Source organism: Polyodon spathula, chromosome 16 (assembly GCF_017654505.1).
Source record: "Polyodon spathula isolate WHYD16114869_AA chromosome 16, ASM1765450v1, whole genome shotgun sequence".
In the NCBI taxonomy this organism is placed as follows: Eukaryota; Metazoa; Chordata; class Actinopteri; order Acipenseriformes; family Polyodontidae; genus Polyodon; species Polyodon spathula.
Genome location: NC_054549.1, coordinates 16,573,932 through 16,598,247, shown reverse-complemented (window position 1 = coordinate 16,598,247; position 24,316 = coordinate 16,573,932). Strand labels below are relative to the sequence as shown.

Genomic DNA, 24,316 nt, shown 5'->3' with positions numbered 1-24,316 from the left:
CCTGGAATTAAAATTGATTTTTTTGGGGGTTTGTATCATTTGATTTACACAACATGCCTACCACTTTGAAGATGCAAAATATTTTTTATTGTGAAACAAACAAGAAATAATAAAAAAAAACTGAAAACTTGAGCGAGCATAACTATTCACCCCCCCCCCCCCCCCCAAGTCGATACTTTGTAGAGCCACCTTTTGCAGCAATTACAGCTGCAAGTCTCTTGGGGTATGTAGCTATAAGTCTGGCACATCTAGCCACTGGGATTTTTGCCCATTCTTCAAGGCAAAACTGCTCCAGCTCCTTCAAGTTGGATGGGTTCCGCTGGTGTACAGCAATCTGTAAGTCATACCACAGATTCTCAATTGGATTGAGGTCTGGGCTTTGACTAGGCCATTCCAAGACATTTAAAATGTTTCCCCTTAAACCACTCGAGTGTTGCTTTAGTAGTATGCTTAGGGTCATAGTCCTGCTGGAAGGTGAACCTCCATCCCAGTCTCAAATCTCTGGAAGACTGAAACAGGTTTCAAGAATTTCCTTGTATTTAGCACCATCCATCATTCCTTCAGTTCTGACCAGTTTCCCAGTCCCTGCCTAGGAAAAACATCCCCACAGCATGATGCTGCCACCACCATGCTTCACTGTGGGGATGGTGTTCTCAGGGTGATGAGAGGTGTTGGGTTTGCGCCAGACATAACGTTTTCCTTGATGGCCATAAAGCTCAATTTTAGTCTCATCTGACCAGAGTACCTTCTTCCATATGTTTGTGGAGTCTCCCACATGCCTTTTTGCAAACACCAAACGTGTTTGCTTATTTTTTTCTTTAAGCAATGGCTTTTTCTGGCCACTCTTCCATAAAGCCCAGCTCTGTGGAGTGTACGGCTTAAAGTGGTCCTATGGACAGATACTCCAATCTCCGCTGTGGAGCTTTGCAGCTCCTAAAGGGTTATCTTTGGTCTCTTTATTGCCTCTCTGATTAATGCCCTCCTTGCCTGGTCCGTGAGTTTTGGTGGGCGGGCCTCTCTTGCCAGGTTTGTTGTGGTGCCATATTCTTTCCATTTTTTAATAATGGCTTTAATGGTGCTCCGTGGGATGTTCAAAGTTTCGGATATTTTTTTATAACCCAACCCTGATCTGTACTTCTCCACAACTTTGTCCCTGACCTGTTTGGAGAGCTCCTTGGTCTTCATGGTGCCGCTTGCTTGGTGGTGCCCCTTGCTTAGTGGTGTTGCAGACTCTGGGGCCTTTCAGAACAGGTGTATATATACTGAGATCATGTGACAGATCATGTGACACTTAGATTGCACACAGGTGGACTTTATTTATCTAATTATGTGACTTCTGAAGGTAATTGGTTGCAAGAGATCTTATTTAGAGGCTTAATAGCAAAGGGGGTGAATACATATGCACGCACCACTTTTCTGTTATTTATTTTTTAGAATTTTTTTAAACAAGTTATTTTTTTCATTTCACTTCACCAATTTGGACTATTTTGTGTATGTCCATTACATGAAATCCAAATAAAAATCCATTTTAATTCCAGGTTGTAAGGCAACAAAATAGGAAAAATGCCAAGGGGGGTCAATACTTTCGCAAGCCACTGTAAGTGAATGACTTTTTAAATAGTGAAAATTGAGAATTTATTGCAAGAAATTCAATGTATCGTCAGTAATAAGGACACCCTTTTATTAAGGCCATTTTGTTGGTCTCTTCATTGGCCTTAGTAGAGAGGCTTCATGAACCAGTACACACTGGTTATCATTGGCCCCTTAGCACATAACCACAGCATTGTCTTGGAAATCATTTGGTAAAGGCATGTCAGAACAAACAGCTTACACAGATGAAGGCTTGAGCCAAAACCCTTGTTTACTTTTATATTTTGTAACAACGCTGGTTTGTTTGACCTTTCACAGTTAGTGCAACCTTTACAGTTAAGTAAATGTTTTGATAAACACGATCGTTTAGGGGTTTGACAGTTGCCACTCCCTAATTTATACTGTGCATACTCCCAAGCTGAGATGCAGTTCTTCAGTCCATAGGTAATCATCTGCAGAAGAGGAACTCTTTCATGCTAGACATTGCACAGGCAATTGCAAAAACTAGTATTCTGAATACTTTGTTTGCAAGAGGTTGCACAATACAATTTCTAGTTGAAAAACAGTGCAGTAAGTTGTGTCTGGGGCTAGTTTCAGGTGTTCAACTTATATATATATAACTTCAACTTATATATATATATATATATATATATATATATATATATATATATATATATATATATATATATATATATATATATTTTAGCTGTCAACTTACATTTTATGATTCTTGCAATCATTGCGTGTTTCTTATGCCTGTTACTCATTGGTTTTATATACAGTATATATTTGTTTGTATAAGATGTTAAAGGGCTTTGATTGCACTGGATCCAAGATCCAGTTTAAGGTTCTGAACCAGCAAGCACATACAAACTTAAAGCATATATGGAAGCTACTGTAATCAAGGTCAGTAGATTAAGTCTAGAAACAAAAATGCTATCCGTCTTCCTTAATTATAAGATCCGGTATCCATTTATGTATTTATTTTTTACACATTACCCCTTGAAATGCACTACAGTTTATTCCCAGCAAAACCGAAGGAAACTGGAGCCAAAGTAATAAATCACTAGATGGTGCTGGAATAGAACTGAACTGAGATGAGAGCACTTTACACACAAATTTATCAAATAATAATAATAATAATAATAATAATAATAATAATAATAATAATAAGAAGAAGAAGAAGAAAAAGAAGAAGAAGAAGAAGAAGAAGAAGAAGAAGAAGAAGAAGAAGAAGAAGAAGAAGAAGAAGAAGAAGAGATCGCTCTGCTTGTGTAAATATTTAAAAGGTAGATGATGTATTTCCATTAGTCTTCTTCTTTAAAAATACACTGGGTTTGTGAAACTGGCTCATAGGATCCTTTTGGTCTGCCATGTTCAGTGATGTTCTCATGACAAAATATTTTACAATAACATGCAACAGCTTGTGTCATGCATGACTCTGTATTTGTGTTGGACTTCATAGCTGTTGTGTTTGTAATGACAGTGGCCTTTGTTTCTATCATTACACGGTCCAGCTACAAGTAACTAGGGGTAGAGGTGCTCTCCTTTCTAATAGATTTTCCTGTTTCATGGGAATGTTGAAGTATTATGTCATCACTGGAGGGGATGTTACCATGGCAACAGACGATCAAGGCTCTGATGAATGGATCCAAATTTTGACATAAAAAAATTGAACAATTAAGAAAAGTGAACTTTTTTTTTGTAAGGAATGAAAGAGAAATAATATATACTGTAACCCTAACCGTTACAATAACTGTTTCCCCACCAACCTCTGTTCCTTGCCATAAAGGGATTTGTACTGATATGGATACAAATAAACTATTTAATCCACTTCAAGCTGCTTAGAAAAATTGCTGACAGAAGTAACATTACATTATTGATATTTAAAACATCACGTGTTGTCACAATGTTTTGCCTTGTAGTTACTTTTGTATGCCAATAATACATTGTATTACCTTTGTAAGGTGGTGGTGGGGGCAAAGCTTGTAATGATGCGGGAGATTTGATTGAATTTCGATATAAAACAGGAAAATAACACAGTCGCTATATTTTTTAATTGAATTGAAATATCCCAAACTGTACTTGTTTTAAAAAGAAGAATGTATTTCTATTTATCAGAAACTGGCATGCTGCAGCTTTTAAATGTAAAGACATTTATTTAAAATAACCTTTTAATCATCTATCAGTTTTCTAAAAAAAAATAATGAACAGAGGAGCAGTTCTCCTTGGGTTACCTTAGCTGTCGTTAGCAGTATTTGAATTTGTAGTGTTAACACATTAAAACAGTATATTTTGCCATGTAATTATGTTAACCATGTATTAATATATATATATAGTGAGATCTATACAGATACGGGTATGTTTGTCATTTTTTGTTGTAAATTGTTTGACAGGTGGATTTCTAGCAGATTCAAAGTGAATGTAATTCATTTATTAAATAAGCAGAACAATTTCAGACATGAAACTGTTTGTTTGCATTAGTCTGAATATCTAGAATGAAAGTAATAGCCTGTTTCATTGAATACATAATCAATAACAATTTAAAGTCATTTATTCCATAATTCTCCTGTGTTTTGGTCTTCTGTCAGCTACTTCAGTCTCAAATTGCAGTTGTGTTACAGCAGACGTGTGTTTCCATTTTACAACCTGATGTCTGGTATTACACTAGGCTAAAGAAAGTTCTATATTTATTTCAGTTTATTATATACCGGTAATAACCCTGTATTGATAAAAACAGATATGGTAATGTACACATATAGACTTGCTTTAGTAATACAGCCTTGAGATCTATGATACATCATGTGATTCGCTCTAACAATATTTGAAACGGGTGCTTTGACTTGCCTGGACAAAATCTGCCTCTGGACAAAAATTCCGACAGTGTTACCATACCATCTCAAAGTGTATTATTGGAAGGGCACTCTTGGTTGTGGAAATGGTTGTGTGGATTCTATATCGAACACACAATTCGTTATAGTTCTAGAATTATTCTATAGCGAACAAAGGGTTCTTTCTAATGAACGCAAATTGGAACCAAAACTGAAGACACTGCTTAAACTACAACAGAATAAAAACTGTGTTTATATATGCGCTACCTGGCCACTTTATTAGGACATGTACCTAATATCAGGTTGAGCCTGTCACAGCCTTGACATGAAGTGTCCTAGACGCCACGAGGTGCTGGAAGGTGTCTCAAGGGCTGTTAATCCTTTCAGTCAATAATATCTCACCCAATCGGTGCAGAGAGGAAGGCAGAGCATCCTGATAATGAATGCAACAGTCAAGTTCATCCCAGACGTGTTCAATTGGATTGAGATCTGCTTATCCAGTTATGAGAGGATAACTTAAATGTTTGCATATGTATCTGGAAAACTGCCTCTTAAACTTTCATGAAACTTGGTATTAATATTATTTAGCAGAAATCTTTGATATGTAGAGGTGTCTCTGTATCCGTCCATCTGCATGTCACGTAGACGTTTCTCGTGTATCTTGAGAACAAAAATGCTGTCACTTGGCTAAAAAAAACATCTGTCATACTGAGAAGTCATTGCAAGAAAGAACTAATCTGAAGCCCAGCTGTCACCAAAACCCATATGCTTCATACAGCTTTTGCGGTACATTAACCTTGTGATATCCTGTTTTGTGACGCAATTATACTATTTGCTACCAGCCCTCCCAAGAGACATATCGCACGAGGTTTATTTTTTTGGGTACATGATTCCTATTTCTGAACAGAAAGTGTCAGTTGGCACTAGAAGAATTGGAGAAAAAATATTGTTCGTAAAACTTGTTGACTTGACGTGTCTGCGTAGTTTTCATTTCATTAAAGAAAACTGGGCGGGATAAGAGATACTTGGATTTGTCGGTCTAGGCAGTTGCACACTCCCTTTTCCTACCTAGGAAATAAACTTAAATGGAGGCTCGAGTCTGTGGAAATACCTACCGACAGACTTTGTGAAAGGTAAGACATGTACTGTAGGTTTGTACACTATGAGCTGGGACGTTTGGGCTCTTCAGACCCTGGACGCAAATGTTAAAAATTATCCGGAGGGTTAAGAAATTGGTTTTGTTGCGTGATGGGTGAAATTTTGACTGTGTATTAGCGTATTAAACAAGAGGGGAATTCGGGGAACGGAGAGAACGCCTTTTTAAAAAGAGTTTGAAGAAAATACGAGATGTCCCGTAACCAAGGACTACACCCATACAACATTTAATCAGTTTGAAATAATAACAACTAAAGTTTGATCTGAACAAATGATGCATTCCGAATAAACAGGCTGTACAAAGGATACATTCGAAAAAAGGTGATCGCAAAGTGATAGTTAACTTGTGATTTTACCTGACGCAACACCAAACACGTCCGTACTTTTTTCTTTGTACTACTAGCTAATACTTCCCAGTTTGCCGGTTTTGTTTCAATTTGTCAGCTTTTTAAGTACCTGTTTACAACTTTATTAAACTCTGTAGACCGAAATGGCTGAAATGTAAGCGGTAAGATCACAGTTGCATTGTGTATGACGCTACAGTATTTTTGAAAGACAATATTGTAACCAATGATGTTTTATTTTTCGTATTCTGGTCTGAAAATCTCCACGTATGCAGGTTCTTTTTTCATAATATTTCCAACCGTTTCAAATATTAGAACAAGGTAAATTTAACTGATCTGTTTAGGTTTTCTTAAAAAAAAAAAAAAAAAAAAAAAAAAAAAAAAAAAAAAAAAGAAAGGTGAACGGTGTGTGTAACAAAGATAAAATTGTTTTGTTTTTGTTTTTTAGGTGAATATTAAGTGGACGTAATTAACAAAGTATAAAAATGTGATAACAAAAAAAGTTATATAACCCAGGCTGTATTGACTGTAGTAACAAACGCAGCTTTGGTAAGGGTTAAAGGAACAGCTATTTGTTTACATTTGTTTTACGCTCTTGAGCCTCCTAAGAGCTTGCAGGGTGCACCAGTAACCCGCCACTGCTGCAGGGCGGGCAGATAGGGTTGCCACCTGGCCCCATAATTCCGGAACACTTTGGGACGGGACATGTTTTTTAAGTTGCCCTTAAACTGAAAGCAATAAACACGTGAATTGAGCACTAAGCACTTGCTTAATTTATTCTGCTTCTGAATTATCCGAATCATTGTGATAATACAAATCTTACAAAATAAAAAAAGCATCTTGAATAAACGTGTGTGCAGGTTTATTCAAGATATTTATTTTTATTTTGTACAAAATTATATTTCAGTTCTCAATATTTAAAAGATGCTATTTATATCCTATTAATTAGTAATATATTGCCCTAATTTACATTGACTATCCCAATTAAATAACAACACTGATCCAGTGTTCATGCTGTCTGGTGTCAGGAATAGTGAACAGCTGCTCAGTATTAATGATTTCAGTGGGAGAAGGTGATATACTATTAGAAACTATGAACAAACTTTAAAATTTGTATTTTTAAAACTATTAATAAAATAAATAAATATTGATGACGTATTTATTTATTTATTTCATTTGTTAAAAGCTATTATTGTATTGTCATGCTGCCTCAAGATAATTAATCACCAGAATCAATTTAGCAAAGGTTTAGGGCTCAATTCACATGTTGATTTCCTTCAGTTTAAAGGCAACTTCAAAATCCTGTTCTGTCTCAGTGTTCCGGAATTATGGGGACAGGTGGCAACCCTAGGGGCAGAACGACCGTCCCTGCTTCCCAGTAGAGTGACGGAGCCCTTTAGTTTAGGGAACGCAAACAGACTGGTAATGTCAGGTTTCAGGTTGTGTACAGTGTATAGAACAGTGGCGTAGCAGTTTACACACAATCCAACCCAAATCTGCGCCTATGTGAATGCCAAGTTTAAGTACATTTATAAAAAAATAATAATAATAAACGTCAACTGTGTGCCCCAAAGGCGGGTGTTTAAGTTTAGATCAAATGGGCTATTTAAAAAAAAAAAAAAAAAATGCTGCTGGCTTTAGCCAGTTAAATCAAGCCACGTTTGATCCACAGCTTGTGGGGCATGTGGCACCGATCTGTTGAAAGTCTGCTGAAACGTCTGCATATTCGAAATTTAAGTGTGAAATACAAGCAAAAAACCAAAAGGTTTTTAACAGAAGCATAGGGGGGACCAGTCATTGCTAGTGCATGGAAATATACAACAACAGCAATAATCTTTTGCCATTTTGTTGTGCTTTCATTTTGGCTAATACTGTAAAGGGTTATATCCTAAACAACATAGTATTTTACTAAACATTTAACCACAAAATGCCATTTTCATATTATTAAATTACATGAGTAGCTGTTATCTACTTTGTGCTAATAATGGACTCTGCTTTCGCCCACATAAAATGAGATAGTAGTGGTGGGGACCAAGTAAGCCTATTTGCTGTCTCCCTGGCACATCAGTGAAGAGCATCTGTATTTAGATCCGCCAGTGTTAATCATTAAACCCAGTCAGATGGAGGGATAGCCTTCGTGTCTGGCACTAGGCTCTGCTTACGTTTTGCCATTTTCATAATACTGATAACCTCCTCAAGCATTGTGTTGCCTTTGTGGAGAAACTTTGTCGAACAGCAGTATGTAGCCCTCTCATTTGCAATGACATCTGAAGCCACTAGAATTGTTTTCCAAGAAAACCTGCTGACTAGTCGGTTTTAAATTGAAAAATGCTTCAACAATTTCTTAAAAAGCGCGAGGCTTCATATGCAGTCTTCCTTCTTGTAGCGAAGTCAAAGAAGCCGCACACAATTGCAGAAGAGCTTATTCTTCCTGCGGCTGTAGCTACTGCAGAAACCGTGCTCGATAAAAAAGCAGCCAATACTATCTAGAAGTGTCCTTATCAAATGACTGACTGTCGTAGAATTCACGACATGGCTGAAGATGCTGTAGTTGTTGAGAAACTTAAAATGGCACATAATTGTGTGCTTCGGCTTGATAACTCCACGGATGTTGGTGGAGCTCAACTAATTGCTTATGTTCGATACCCTGAATCTGATGAAATCAAAGAGCACATTTGGAAAAGTATACGGGCCTACTCAACTGGAGAGAATTTTAAAGTTTATTGACGAAATAGTTTTTGTGAACGTGAACTGGAACGTTTGCAAATTTGGGAGCTGCAGTGACGGGGAGAATGAATGGCCTTGTTGCTAGGATACGGAAAGCAAATCTTTCAGTGCAACGGGGGCACAGTATCATTCGCAGAGAGGCGTTTGCTTCAAAAAAGATCTGAGCTGCATGAAGTTGTAAACTAATCCGTCAAGCAGTCGGCTTTATCAAGTCGAGGCCACTCAATGCTCGTCTTTCGCATTCTTTGTGAAGACCTTGGGGCTGAACATCAGCAACTGTTGTTACACACAGAGGTTCCGTGGTTTTCAAGAGGGAAAGTTCTTCAAAGCTTTGTTGATCGTTCGTCCACAACTTGCCTCTGTGTTTAAGAATACCGTGTGGTTAGTTGGCTGCATTTGCAGATATATTTAGCCCGCTGAATGATCTGAATTTGCCTATGCAAAATCGTGAAACATACAGAAAACATTCTGAATCTCTATGACAAAGTTAATGCTTTTATAAAAAAAAATTATCAAATTCTGGAAGTCCAAATGTGGAGGTAGAGACTTTACCTGTTTTCCGTTACTTCACATATTTCTCACTGATGTGTATCCAGGGGAAACTGAGTAGAATAAAATGAAAACAACAATAGTAGACCATTTGGCACACTTGTCTTCTCTGTTCCAGTCATACTTCCTCAGCATTCACAATGTAGAGAAATACATCATTGTTGCTGTGTCTTCACTTCCTCCCAGAATTTCAAAACTCATAAGTGGAAAACAGGCTAAAATGTCACTCTGAAATGTTAGTACTGAATTTGTGCTAATGTGTTTTTTGTTTTGTTTTGTAGTTGCATGGCAAATAATTTTGAAAGTAAGCAATTTCTCAAGGCTGGAGATAAACGACAAACCGAGCTTTCCAAAAGGGGTACAGTAGTCTGAAAATGTTGAGAACCACTGATTAGAGGACAGATTACAATGCATTAGTTAGACCTCTATACTTTACAATGCATTAGTAAGACCTCATCTAGAATATTGTGTTCAGTTATGATCACCTCACTACAAAAAGGATATTGCTGCGCTAGAAAGAGTGCAAAGAGCAGCAACCATAATTATTCCGGGTTTAAAAGGCATGTCTTATGCAGACAGGCTTGAAGAATTGAATCTGTTCAGTCTTGAACAAAGACTACGCGGCGATCTGATTCAAGCATTGAAAATTCTAAAAGGTTTTGACAGTGTTGACCCAACTGACTTTTTCGAGCTGAAAAAATAAACCAGGACCAGAGGTCACAAATGGAGATTAAACAAAGGGGCATTCAGAACAGAAAATAGGAGGCACTTTTTTACATTTGAATTGTGAGGGTCTGGAACCAACTCCCCAGTAATGTTGTTGAAGCTGACACCCTGGGATACTTCAAGAAGCTGCTTCATTCTGGATCAATAAGCTACTAACAACCAAACGAGCAAGATGGGCTGACTGGCCTCCTTGTTTGTAAAATGCTCTTCTCTCAAACTCCAGTGCACTAAGCAGCCATTTTGAAAAGAGCTTTGAAACAGTTTAAAAAATTGTCAGGATGTTCAAAATGAAAGTAAATTACACAGGTATGTTATTTAAACAGTTGTGCTAACATGCGGGGTGTGTAACACTATTTTCCGGAACCCTGCTATTTGCTCTTTAATTACAGGTTGATGAGCAGATTTTCATTTCTGCTGTAGTTTTAGTCAGTGCCAGCAACATAGGATACACAAAATATATATTGCCAGTGAAAACAAAGGGAAACATGCTCCAAAGTGTCAGATCACAAGCTTATTCTATAAAAACACTTCATATCTGGGGCCTTTGTTAATTCTATCTGTGGCAGGAAACTATAACTAAAGAGAAGTTCCTGAACTCGGATGAAGGCACCTTTACACAGACTTGGAAAAAAAGGGGGGCATTAAAATTAAAGTTACTTTTCTTTGTTGGAAAGCTTTTGAAACCTGGTACTAAGATGAATCATTTGTCGTGTAAGCTGTTTATTGCACAGTATAATTTACATAGGGTTCAGCTGCCTACATACTGTAACAATGTGATTCCTGTGCAACTACCTTACAGTAAAGTGGAAAGAATGATAGTAGAAGATTTAGACCAGGCTTAAATCAACATTCGCAGATCTGCTTTAACAATGCACTGTACGTAACAGGGCTAAACATGAGCTCATGAAGTTCAACGGATACCGTGAGTCATTAACTCCTCTGCTGAGGGCTGTGTAGTGACATGAATGAATAATGAAGTCATCTGCAAACACTCCATAACTGCGATCACTAAATCTGGGATAAAGCTACGGTCAAACATCCCTCACTCTGCTAGTTATCGCCACATTGGTGAGAATATAATGCGAGTCCATGGGGACAAGCTTCTCATAATTAGGTTATTGACACACTGCAGGTTATATCTCCCACACTTATTAGCCACACAATTGATTTCTTGCCCACTTAATATCATGGGATATAAAAGTATACAATTAGGTTTATGTGCTGATGTGCAGCATGTACAAATGTTTCGTTACAGTATGTGTAGTACATGTACAGTAATATTGTATAGAGAAAAACATTTTATTAATGAACACTATTGTAATGTACTGTAATACCTAGTATAAGTTCCACAGCAAGGCAGGCGTTTACTGTGTTATAATAATTTTGCCCAGTGAACTACTGTTTGCTTATTGGAACCATTTTCGCTGAGCACCTTTTTGACTGTATAAGAAACCGATGAAGCCATTAACTGATTTGTTTTCTGCTTCTCTTGTTTTCTTCTCGTGTGTGTACGACTGTAACTACCAGCATGCAGTGCGTGGGAGATCCCCATGACCGCCTGGCCTCTGCCCTGTGCTGTAGCCGTCTTCCGATTTGGCATCGTTCTGATAGTAAAGAGCTACAAAAACACATCCTGCCATAAAATATTTTACTAGCACACTATACTCTCATTCTCACTAACATTTGGAAATTGTTTGGTGGCTCATGTAGCACACGCATCTATGAGTTTTTGTGTTGGTTTTCATAGTAGTAGTGAAGGCTAATGTCCAGACTGCACGTAGTTGTTCATTTGTTTGAACCTTTTATTTTGGCCCTCGTGCTGTGTTTATATTGTTCCTGTTTTTGTGTTTGTTTTGTTAATAAATGTGCGCACCAGCTCTTAAACTGCAGCTTTCTGTCTCTTGGGTCTCTGCCTGCCGGTAACAGCTTGGGGCATGGTGCTACCTTGTCATGCAGATGTTAACAGTACATCAGATGCCCAAAAACAGTAACCATATCTCAGTAGAGTTACTGTACTGCAGGCAAAGGGGAAACCATTGAACCATACTGAATATAAGTTCACACACAATACACTTCCTACTAAACCTGCATATGTTTCACCAGCCGCAGTAAGAGGTAAGTACTGTAAGCCTAATACTGTAAATGTTCTTCAAAACTTGCAGATTCATGTTTCTGTAATCCTATAAAAAAAACTGGTGCTGTCTGGAAGTGTTTGCATAAACTTTGTACTTCTCGCTTCTGAATGACAAACACAACAATATGAACAACACTGAGGGCTGCCTAATGGGTGCTCTTTATCACTAACACTGACTTGCACTGTAAATATTTGTAATAGTCCTGAGATGTGTAGCACTCCTGCTTGACTAAGTATTGACCCTTTCTCAGTGACTATAAATGTTATTTCATTGGACAACGCATGTTACTTCATTGAAGCAATACCAATGCATTATTTTGATGATTTGACTGTATTTGTTTGTTATCTTACTATCTTTGAGACAAAATCAGTTGATATTCTGTATGCAATGTGTTTTTGTTTTTTCTTTTTCTAAGAACTAGTGAGAATGTTTGTTTAATTCACAAGGGTTAAAATGTGATTTAAGAATTGTGAATGTTGTGATCATTTCTCACCAATAATCGATAATTAAAAGTTAATTATCGTTCAAACCTAAATAGCACTGCTTGGACTACCTTAACTAAGGTAGTATTAGATACAGTAGTTGAAAATTAGTGTTAATCTGGGTCTGTGAATCCAACCATATAATGTTTAAATTGAATACCCCCGTCACTAAATACAGTACCATAAAACTCATCGCCATTTCAATTCGCAAATCATGGCGCAAGATGCACACCTTATTTTGCTCTGGGAAACCTTGTCCCTGCACTCAGCCATTGTGGAAGGTCCCTGCTTTTATAGTTCACTTAAAGGGTTCTATCCATTGTCTGTGAGCGTTAATGAGCAAGATAATAACACAACTGAGTGACTCAGTGCTGAAGCGGTCCATGGACATGTGCTGGATTTGTGTTTATCTTTGCACACAGCACCCTGTATCACTAAAGCTGTGAGACAAAACTTAAAACTTAAACGTATTGTTTATCTGACTCTAGCGAACCAGGAGTTGGTGTTGCCAGCTTGAAGTAAGCATGATAAATCATGTTTCCGTGTCTATATATCAGGGTTGGCTGATTTTAATCATCAGTTTTTAAATCGCCTTATTTAAAATAAATAAATAAATAAATGACTGCCTATTTTATATAGTTTCTCAAGGAAAAGTGTGTTTTAAAAACCTTTTATTAACACAAACATCTTAAACTCTTCCTGTCTATAAACTAAAACTGTTAGGGCTCTATTCTGATCACAGCACAAATGTGAGTGTGAACAGCGCTTGCCCTCGATTCTGTGATGCATAAATGGAGCGAAGACATAAAATATATATCTATATATATATATATATATATATACTGCACTGAAATGGTATTCTGAAGACCTGTCTTGCCTCGTTATCGAGCGCCTGCCCCATCATTAACATATTCACCAAAGCGATTCTGATGACAATGGGGTCCCAGGTAGACAATTGAGCACTGTGTTAAGATCCGCTGAAACCAGGTTTATTTAGTGGTGCAATCAAGAACATTAACAATTGAACACACTATAAAAAGCAAAGTAGTCCTGAGTAACAACTGCGTGTGTTTAGACTGACACAGAAAGAGGAAATCAAAGAAAGGAAAGTAAAATAAAAGAATAGCCTGGATGAGTGAGGGGGATTGTTCTCCATCGCTGAATTCTTGTAGTTCACATTTAGAGGATGCCACAATGATAAATAATTTGCTTTATTTATGTATTAAGATTGAGTAATTGAGTTTGGAATGTAACTATTCATAAACCACCATTTGCAACATCCTTAAATTTACAGTTGGGAGGTACTGTGAAGATACAACTTGCTTAGTAAATCAGCTGGTCAGTACCAGGCTACCACAGAAATAAATGTCGCCTTCATAAAAACTAGTTTAGATTGACTTGTTTTTTAGCCTGCACTGACATGTGTTGACCCTATGATGCATTTTGAGTTGCCATAGACACAGTTTTCACTGTTGCCATAGTGTTCACTCATCAGTGCCATTTCCATGAAGGATTGAAACAAGTGACCAGCGCAAAGAAATTGCATTATCCTTGCAGGCAAAAGTGGAGGTGTTGAAAGTGGAAGAAAAGCCGGGATACAATAATACAAGCCGATGAACAGGAAACTGGGTGAGTCGTCAGCATTTCCGATTTGCTCAACACCCTGATGTTGGAGGCGCCTTGTTTTCGTAGTCTGTCTTTTTTTGGTACTAAAATAGCATATTTAACACTGGTTTGACATTCATTTAACCATACACCCTTTATTGAGCTAAAAATCACTGAGTCATTTTGGCTGGCAGTGGTATAGCTGAGGGTTAGCCAGGACACCTCATATTTTATATCCACCGGGACAGGACCTCCATTTTTACTTTTCTTTCTCCCAGCGGGATTTTTGAATAGTCTGTTGAATCTCTAAGAAGCTCAGCTGAAACTTCTGGAAGTTGTTTCTTGTAGTTTAGCCTCTAACCTGCTCTACAAGCAAAGGCTTTAGACTTTGCACATGTTCTACTAGATTAAATCTGTCCTTCTGTCTGAGTAAATCTACAACATGGCTGATAAACGCAGGCACAGACGCTTATCTAACAGATAAGCACCCCTCCCCATATTAAGCAAATACAAATATTAGTGATATTGTAAGGTAGCACTAATATGAAGGAGATGCAAGTGACAGATATGGCATATTGTATACACCTGATAGCTGCTTGTGTTGTGATTGGCTGTGACTCATGGGTTACAGCCACACTGAGGCAGTCCACCCAAGTGACCTGCAAATTGACATTAAAACTACAGGCTTGCGACAGTCACTGTACAACCTGCAAAATAAAACTTGTATGTAAGATCACTGTTTGTCATTAACAATATATGATTGTATGTACACTCCATTTATTGATGGTTCTACATTCAAGTTTCAAATGATACCATTTTCGAAAGTAAGTGTTGATGCTAACCCCAGTGGTTTTTTGTTTTGCTTGGTCCATTTGAGCTTTAGGACCTTTAGTTATGATTTGGTTCTTGGATTTTAATTGAACAGTTGCTACACTTATTTGCACAGAGAAGTAACAGAACAGGTAGGCTGTAACAGAAAGCTCTTGTTTTTTGGGCTATGTTCCAACCTCAGAAAAGGATGTTGAATTTAAATGCAATTCATTTGTTTATGAGTTTTCTAAATGAGGTTTGCAAGTGAGTATTTCCGCTAGATAAAAAACCTGCTGTTATAAAAATACATTTAATTACGTTGTTGTTCATTGTCGGGGAAAACCCTAGAAGGTGCAGGATTTAGATTACAAAGAAGTCCCAAGGGGAATATACAGTAGAACATGATTTAACAGGAGCTTTGCACAAGCATACTCCGATTATCATGTTATTCCTCAGCCATGATCGGCATTCCTTCACACAGCATGCCTGTTTCTCCCAAGAGGGCTTGTCATTTTTGCAGGTAGATTTTGGAAAATGCCACTCTGGTCATTCTCCACTTACGAACCAGTACTTTTTATCAGCGTCACAAGTAGCAAATGGTAAAACATTTTATTGCACAGGCTGAGCAATTGAAGTGCATCATTTGAAAACCACTTGCATGGACGTAGTTGGAAGATTATATTCCCCATACTGTTGATGTGTGTCCTAGTGAAGTACTCTGTTATTGCAATGACATCTTAAGCTGAGGGGCTTCTGATCCAAGCTTGTTTTTTAATATTAATGCTGACTGTTGGATGAAATCCCCAGTGAAGGGGATATAGTGGAGGCGTGCGTACATATGTCACACTTCCATATATCTGGAGAAGCCCTTGCACAAGCACCGTTTCAATTTAAATCATAATAATGTAATTCATTTCAAACTACTAGCACATAGAACAAAAAAGTAAACGCTATCAAAATGGATGCATCTCTGGAAGTTATTTGGTCATTCCTTATCATTCGTGGCATAAAACTGATACATCGCAAAATTTCGGGCAATACCCTCCATGTGACGTCTTTCTGTCCAGTACCAAGAAACTCCAGATGTCTGTATCAATGGACTTTAGTATAGGTCACTTTCTGTGTAGGGTATAGTGTATGTTGACTTCACTACTGGTTTCCCCAGGAATAATACTGGAATTTTAAGTCCTTGTGTTCACAGGATTGACTGGCAGCTCAGCTTCTAATACGAGCCCCATATTGTGTGGCTCACAGAGACTTATATTTCTGTACACATGCCTGCATGTCTGTTGTTCTATAGCAAGACAAAGACTTCTTGTTCTGTCAGCAAAAAGCAGCTGTATATTTTTGCCTGTGCGAGAATTTGAAGGTACTGCCAACCAGAAGCCTTTTATTCAAACTCTTCCCTGCTATAAGAGTGTGCTGCATCAATTTAACGGTTGTTACATATTATGTTGGGAAGGCGGGCATACCTACTGTATGTCACACTTTGAAACAGATTGTCCAATTGGCACAATACTTGCTAAGGACATTCTTTAGCACAAGTTATGCTCTATAATGTATCATCATCTCTGAGTATATGGGGGCTTTTTATTTGACTATCTGTCTGTATTAGAGCCATGTTTTATAGAACATACCAATGCAAAATGTACAGGGGGTGGGGGAAAAGGAAGGGATGGGGGTCAACCTACTGTAGTTACACCCATGTCCAGAGATTACACATTTCAAACCCAGAAAACAAATGACACAAAGCACAAACTAGAATAAAGCCCCTTTCCGTAATATTGAAACACAAATGGTATAGAACAGGGCTTCTCAAACTCGGTCCTGGGGACCCCCTGTGGCTGCTGGTTTTCATTCCAACCGAGCTCTCAATTACTTAACTTGACCCTTAATTGAACTGATAATTTGCTTAATTAGACCTTTTTTTACTTGTTTTCAGCTCTTAAACAGTTGCAGTTCAAGTTACTTGTCAAATGTTATAGCTAACTTGAAATATGCAAAAATTGCCAAAAATTTTGTGGCTATTTTACCAAAAATTGCGAGGGTTAGTGTGTGGTATTGAGGCTGACTGTAATTAAATCATTAAAATACACATACTTTTTTTTTTTTTTTAAACTGTTGAGGTAAATTTTCACAGAGTGGAACAATCTAATTATGTATAGTTAAACTGAAAGATATATATATATATATATAGATATAGATATAGATATAGATAGATATAGATAGATAGATAGAATTTGTTTTAATAAAACAGATTTCCTCTTCAACAGTGTTCTTGCACACAATCAATTGTGTGACAGCAAAAATGCCAAACCCACTGTCCCCCATTTTCATACAGTTGTCAGGATACAGTTTAACTCGATCAGAGGCACAGGTGTCTGATTTGTCAGAACTGGACTCCATCACAGGACCTGCAAAGATGAAGACACGTTTGCATTGTACAGGGTGAAGTGAAAGAACCCAGATTAAAACTACACACACGTGTGTGAGCATACATTTCCTGAAAAGGTAGTCCCATTTGAAATAGTACAGATGTTAATAATAAATTGAATAGTACAGTACTGGCTTCACTGCTGGAGATCAGTCAAGAGGACGTTGCTATTGCATTTGACTCTGTTTCCAGGGTTACAGTAGCCTTTGAGCTCTCTTTTAATTTACTGCATGGGCATGTGGAATAGAAGCAGAAATATGGCTGAACTGTCTTCATCTTCAATGTGATAAAATTACTTTTCAGCTGGGAATTAAAAATCCATAATACGATCTAGCCTTGTGAATTTACATTGGTCCATGGGCAATATTTACAATCCACTTGGTGTGTGCGGTTTACTCTAGTACTGTTTGAACAAGCTGTGAAGTGTAATGTATTTGAATATTTACGGCTGCTCAGACGATAGATTACAGTGGATTATGTTTGGAAGATCAGTCACGTCATTATGGGGTGTCCATGAGCCAGCACGTATGGAGCACAGCAAACACAGCCTACAAGTCGTTGAGCGGATCTTGAAATAAATATTCATCCTTTGTAGCCTACCACTATGAATTTACTGTTTTCAGAGATCTGGGTTCAGTTTCTGATGTAACAAAGGCCATATGTTTCATAATAGATATTGCTTAACAAGAAGACACACAGGTGGCCTGTACTTGCATGTCCGTTTCTGCTTCGAGTACAGGCTAAAGGTAAAAAGTTTTATTGGGGTTTTTGTTTGTGATTTAACAGGAGCCAGTTTTTTGCTTGTCACAACAAGATGAGCAGATCTGCATTCAACAGGTACAACAGTATCCACCTCCATTGTGAGCCGCCTGCAATAGACCCCTGCTGACGTTAGAGTAGTTGTTTTGCCATGATGGTTTACTGCAAACTGTCCCTTTTCCAAGGTTATCCTGCTTGTGAGTGTTGCTGATTAGTTGCACACTGTTTGCATAGCTCAAGTGTATCACATGTCACAACATGATGACATTCATTTCCATACTTGGCAGACCAGAATAGTTTATTCTTTTACTAAGTCTCCAATATTTTGATTTAGTTTTTTATTTTTGTTGGCCACAGTAATATAGACTCGAATATTACTTGAAACCTATTGGTGTGGCTTTGAGACGGAAAGTTTTTCTTTGGGGTAAGAAGCATTCTGCGCCGTGGGTTGACTTTTTTTTTTTTTTTAAGTCACTTGGTCACTTTGTCACAGTGGTCAACCTAGCAAACTGGATGCCAGCTGTCAAGAGGTGAAGCACAACTACAAAATCACAGTGACCTAGTTCTGTGGGGTGATGGGTTAGTTGGTTACACTAGTGAAGACACTAGCCAAAACATGTCTCTACTTGGCGTTGAAAAATATAATTCTACTGCTGTGTTAACTGAGCAGCATTGCTAATTTAATTCTCTCCAATCCTCTGCACAGTAGTTTTTCCTGTTTATCTTCTTAATTTGCAGTATTTTTGACAAAGGTCATATCTGCCACATTTGCAGCTTAATCTCACTTGAAGGACGGCAGCTCTGTAATGTATGAATCTGTGAGGAACTAAGCAGGTGATGGGTGGGGGCGATTTTATTCTAGGGATAATTCTGCTGCTCTAAGACTCATCGCAGTCCTCTTTTAAAAATAGTGCATTTTATGTTAGACAATTGAAGAAAACTGGCCATTTCCGACCTTCCAGATTTTACAAGACACCACCAAACCCTTTTCACCTGTAACTTGAGCCAGATTCAATTTCAGTCTACCCAGAGGTTAGATATTAAGAAGTAAATTTGCTAGCTGTGCCACCATGCACCCTCCTGATACTCAATTTATACTGTCATCCTCCTGTGGTGTGTGACTCATGTATTTGCTCTTAAACAATGAGGAGGAATGAGTTTTTAGATGCAGCCCATATTTATTCCCGCACTAACCTCGTTCCGCTCCTCAGGGAAGGAAACTGACTGGTCAAGGTCCGTTTTGTTTTTAGGCAGGAAGAACGTGGCACAGTAATAAAAACGTGTGTAAGGCACAGTGCTGGTGCAGCCACAGAAGCTTTGTTGTCAAGGTGACTGAAGCTGGTGAGAATGCTCATGGGAATGAACAGGAAGCTGAGGCAGGTTGATGAGATCAATATAGAGGAGACTTCTAAAGAGAAAACGTGGTTCAGGGGAAGGAGATGTTTGAGAATGGGCCACAGCCCTTATAAGGGCATGTTGTAGAATGGATTCAGATCTTTTGCGTGGCTGCGCAACCCAGTGATCAGCAATCGGAGAACTGGACGTTTCCAGATGCATACGTTGGTCAGAATCCGCCATGTGCGCACACCCAGTCATAACCGTGCTACATGCCACAAAGTTTCATTAAACATGCCTGTGGCTGCAATGCAAAACCTGGAAGTTACTCATCCTTTAAACCACTGCCAATTATTGTCTTTAACCTAGAGATCATGCATTATAACCATTACATGCCATTTAGTGCTTGGTGTTCTAGTGTCCTTGTTTTGGGTAGAACAAGTAACCTTGTCCATATATACAGTATTGACTTCAGTTGATCAGTTCCAGAATTAAATACTACTGTCATTTAAATCCATAAACAGGACCTCTGCCATTGTTGCATATTTTTACAGGCAGAAATGCACTAGAGACTCCCAAACAGATCCGCTGCTGTTTTAGATTGATTGCTATGTTGAGAAACTACTATACTGTGTATGGATGGGTTATAATTGTTTCACTAGACTCCCTTGTGAAACCTAATGTGCAGTGACTTATTCAGTCTGGTTAGGACCTGCTGTAAACCTTTTGATTTCTGGGGTTTTTATCATAGCTCAGTTCCTCCAGGGTTTGCTGGTGCCAAAGGGACCATTTTAAATGTAAAACTTCACTGGGAATGAAGATTAATATTGTGGTGTTAGACTTTGAGCTGAATGCTCCCTCTTCTGGTTGTTTAAAACTGTTGCAGGGACATTTAGACCAATCGTTTTTACAAGCAGATGGACTGTGGTGCAATAGGTATAGTACTGTGTCTTGGGGTATTCCTTGGTTTTTACTCACAAATAAACACCACAATATGTGCGTTTTCAATATTGTGGTAATTGGTACAGAACATTACGTGAAAAGAATGTGCTGCTAGTCTTTGTGTCATTTTATTTTTTACTTCTTGGATTACGAGATACAAGAAACATTTTCACAGAGACATCCTTAATGGTTTAAGTGGAAAGTTATGCAGTTATGTTTGATAATTGTATTCCAAAAATAGATGGATCATCTCAAGGGATATAGTAGAAGTGTACAGTACATTATCCAGAGCCACATATAAGTACACACAGACTAGACCACACACTGCATGAGAAGCATTGAAATAATCTTTATAGTCTAAGCAGCAGCTGTGTATCTGTAAACCCTTTCGATTGCATACCTCTTCCCATTTCATTGAGGGCAGTAAATCACCCTTTGGAGAAAGCAACAGGAGGATTTATTGGGGGACTAATTTAGAGCACTGCTAAGAGACTCAAAAGGCTGAAATCTAATCAAGTCTAGGAAACTCACATGGAAGCAAGCCCTCAATTACAGTAGGTGTATGTTGATCCATATTTGACAAAGGCTTTAGCAAAAAAGTTGTGTCTGCTTGATTTACAGGTACTTTTCTCAACCCTGCACCACAGGCTACTGTATACTGATAGAAGGGTGCTTGCTCTTTACCAGACCCTCTTAGATCAAAAGAGTTCTTGGCTGTCTTTTAAACAGTATTTGCCCCCACCTTAGCGGTAAGGCTCCTTGGCTGCAAGGAGAAGAATGCCTAACAAATCTTACTCAGGAATATACATTGAAGCAAGTGCCTAGGCCATGATAAATATTCAGAGGGGAATACAATCATTTTTAAAGTGGTATAAAAGTCAAAGGAAAGTACTTGGAAGATTGAACTGCTACTTCCTGCACCTGCTAGTTTTATACCATTGCAATTGTTTTATTCCTCTCAGTTGGCTTTATAATGGGGCTCAGGAAGTTGCATGAAGCAGATCATTTATTTGGTGAGGTCTGAATAGATCTAGGATGCAGATGCATTGCAATGTAATTAGTATCTTTTTTTTTTTTTTAAAGGCTCGAATTCTGTTTCCTTTTCTCATTTCAGAACACATCAAATCATAGAACAAAGGAGTTGTTTTATATTATAAAGAAATTTACATTATTCAGTTCTGACACTCTAGCCGGCACACAACCAGGGCTTGTTTATGACCCCAGGGCCAAAGACTTAAAAGGCTGAAGGATGGCTCGGAGTTCACACGCCAGCTCCAGTGGGTCTCAGTATGCTGTCTGTGCTCTGGGGGTTGGCCTGATTGCTCTGGGTGTGGTGATGATTGTGTGGAGCGTGGTCCCAGGGAACACAGTGCCTTCTGGGAATAACAGCAAGCCAGAGTTGGGTCCAGAGACGGACTCCACCAAGGGGAAGACCTCGTCTGTGGCGTTTGTTCTGGTGGGCAGCGGAGTGGCTATGCTGCTGCTTTCTATCTGCCTGAGTATCCGCAACAAACATCGGCAAAATCGACGAGAGGCTGAGGCCACTGACGTGGAGTACGAGGACAACGAGTCTCCAGATGAAAGGCCGGAAGTGTGAGTCCCGCGCGGCTTTAATTCCACTGTTATCTGTGCCTAGCATGGGAAATCCTAGCAATGTGTTCCACGAACCATTATGCTCGTAATTATATTAATAGCCTTCGTGGGGGGTTTTATGGGGTTTTTTTGGGGGGAGGGGAGAGAAACCCTTTCAATCAAAATCAGTAACTTTCATTCTCCGTACATTGTCAGTGCATGTGCAAAATGTCAGATCAATCCAGCAAGGTATTCAGAAGTTAACAAAAAAAAAAAAAAAAAAAAAGAAATGGACGAGCATTGTGCAGCAGGTAACACACATAGTAATAAAGAAGGAAGAAAATGATTTTGGAACTGGTCCACGTTTTGGTGTTTATCTGTAAGCAAAAACTCTAAACAATAATTAATTGCACAGTAAAGTTTATCTTCACATCATATGTTTTACAGTAAATCCTTTAATGACTGTTTCATTATTGTGTGCTGGAATACTGTCTTCTTGACCACATGTGTTAACTGGGACTACCATACAAAGAGTAACTGCATGTACTTTGTTTTGTTTAAACGCAGGCCAGAGGGGCACGTCCCGGCGTATAACGTTCCCAGCTATGATGAAGTGGTCGGGAGCAACGACTACCCAGTGAGACAGAGCAACCTCCACAACAGCCTCTCCCTCCCCTCCTACGAGTCGCTAGCGGATGCATTGGCGATAGAAGCCTCTGTGGAAGCTGCCACCAACACAGATGGGCCGACCCCTGCCCCTGCCGCCACACAGCAGCCACCACAGCAACAGGCTGGTTGCCAAAAAGCACGCTCCAGCAAGAAGTTCAGACCATTAAAGGTTCGCAGGATCAAGTCTGACAAATTGCACTTGAAGGACTTCAGGCTTAAAATCCAAAACTCGAACAACAGCAGACCAGACACCATTGAGCCTTTGACCCCCCCACCAATGTATGATGAAGAGATTCAAGATAAAAACCTGCCTGTGTAAACCTGACCTGACAGGCTTGCCACAGGGGGGAGCCACTGCCTCGCTCTGAAAAATCACTGCAGTGCAAACCGACCAACCTGGGACCCTGACCTTTTTTTAAAAGGTGTTTTTTAAGCACTTTTTACTTAAACAAATGTACTTGGATCTTCTTTAAGAGATGTTGGGGACCTTCTGCCAGTTTGTGTTCACAGGGACACTAATATTGTGTACCAAGAGCCAAATTAGATTTTTAACAAATAGGAGGCATGGTAGAATGTGATTACAGGCAGTCTACTTTGATAAAGTGATTTAGCGCTGAATTCTGTCTTACGCATTTTGAGTCTGATGCTTCTACTGTAGAGTAACCTGGCTTATGTTTGTTTTGAAAGATGTGTTGGGGGGGGGGGGGGACTGTGATGGCAAGGACATGTCTTGGGAGTTCAAGAAGCTAAAGACCTATGGAGGGAATTGAACGTACACTACAAAGGATAAAGCAGTTAATCTGGTTTAACAATCCGAACAATCACAGATCTTGATAACTCTATCTTCTACTTTTGTTTTTATTATTAGTATTATTATTGGTAGTATTTATTATACAGGTGCAAACTGACACTTTAATTCAATCAATGATTCCTGTATTTTCATTTGGTGTCATTTTGGATAGGATGAAGAAGGATCTGTCACCTGGGCACAAAACTTCAACCAAAAAAATGCCTGTTTTGTTTCTTTTCTTTTTGTACACTGAGATTGTGCATGTTTTTTTTTTTTTTTTTTTTTTTTTTTTTTTTTTTTAATCATATATTGAAGATTAACATACCATGGCATGTGATATTGCCAAGCTCATGTCTGTTAGAACTTACATGAAGATGTTAAACCCGGTGACTCTTTCAATTTTATGTCTACAATATGAATTTCTAATAAAGTACATTAATGAGCACTGACACTGATGGGGAAATATAAAAGATAGACTGTATTAACAAAAGCAATTCGGTTTATTTTAAGAGGAAACAGGAGAAAGAAATGTTTGTAATCCACTACTGTCTTAAAAGAAGGAATTTCATTTTTTTAAGTCAGGACTGCAATCCCTGGTCAGGTGCCAACTACTACTACATTTTTTATAATTTTAATTATCAAAACAGGGTGCTGTATATATCCACCCCCCCCCCCCCCCCCCCCCTGCTGAATCATAAAACACAATGATGAAAAGGACACTTATTAAAATGTTAGTTTACTATGTTTCTTTAGTTTTACTTGATTTATAAACAATACCCAAACTGTTATAAATTGAATTAGCAATCTCACAGTAATTAAAAGGAATTGATCTGCTTCCTGGCCCCTTGCTGTAGTCTGGCA

General features: G+C 38.4%; 1 protein-coding gene across 3 annotated transcripts; it reads left to right on the top strand.

Annotated features, from left to right (window-relative positions):
* Window positions 1–5,261: 5,261 nt before the first annotated feature.
* Window positions 5,262–23,734, top strand: LOC121328683 (transmembrane protein 51-like). Of its 3 annotated transcripts, XM_041273635.1 has the most exons (4): window positions 5,262–5,554; window positions 14,097–14,168; window positions 21,539–22,017; window positions 22,564–23,734. In XM_041273635.1, exons 3-4 carry the CDS (start codon window positions 21,674–21,676, stop codon window positions 22,982–22,984), a joined length of 765 nt encoding a protein of 254 aa, XP_041129569.1. In that variant the 5' UTR covers window positions 5,262–5,554; window positions 14,097–14,168; window positions 21,539–21,673; the 3' UTR covers window positions 22,985–23,734. The 3 variants fall into 3 exon arrangements, with proteins under 3 accessions (XP_041129569.1, XP_041129568.1, XP_041129570.1); XM_041273634.1 differs by lacking the exon at window positions 14,097–14,168; XM_041273636.1 differs by lacking the exon at window positions 14,097–14,168 and having other exon boundaries at window positions 21,508–22,017.
* Window positions 23,735–24,316: the final 582 nt, after the last annotated feature.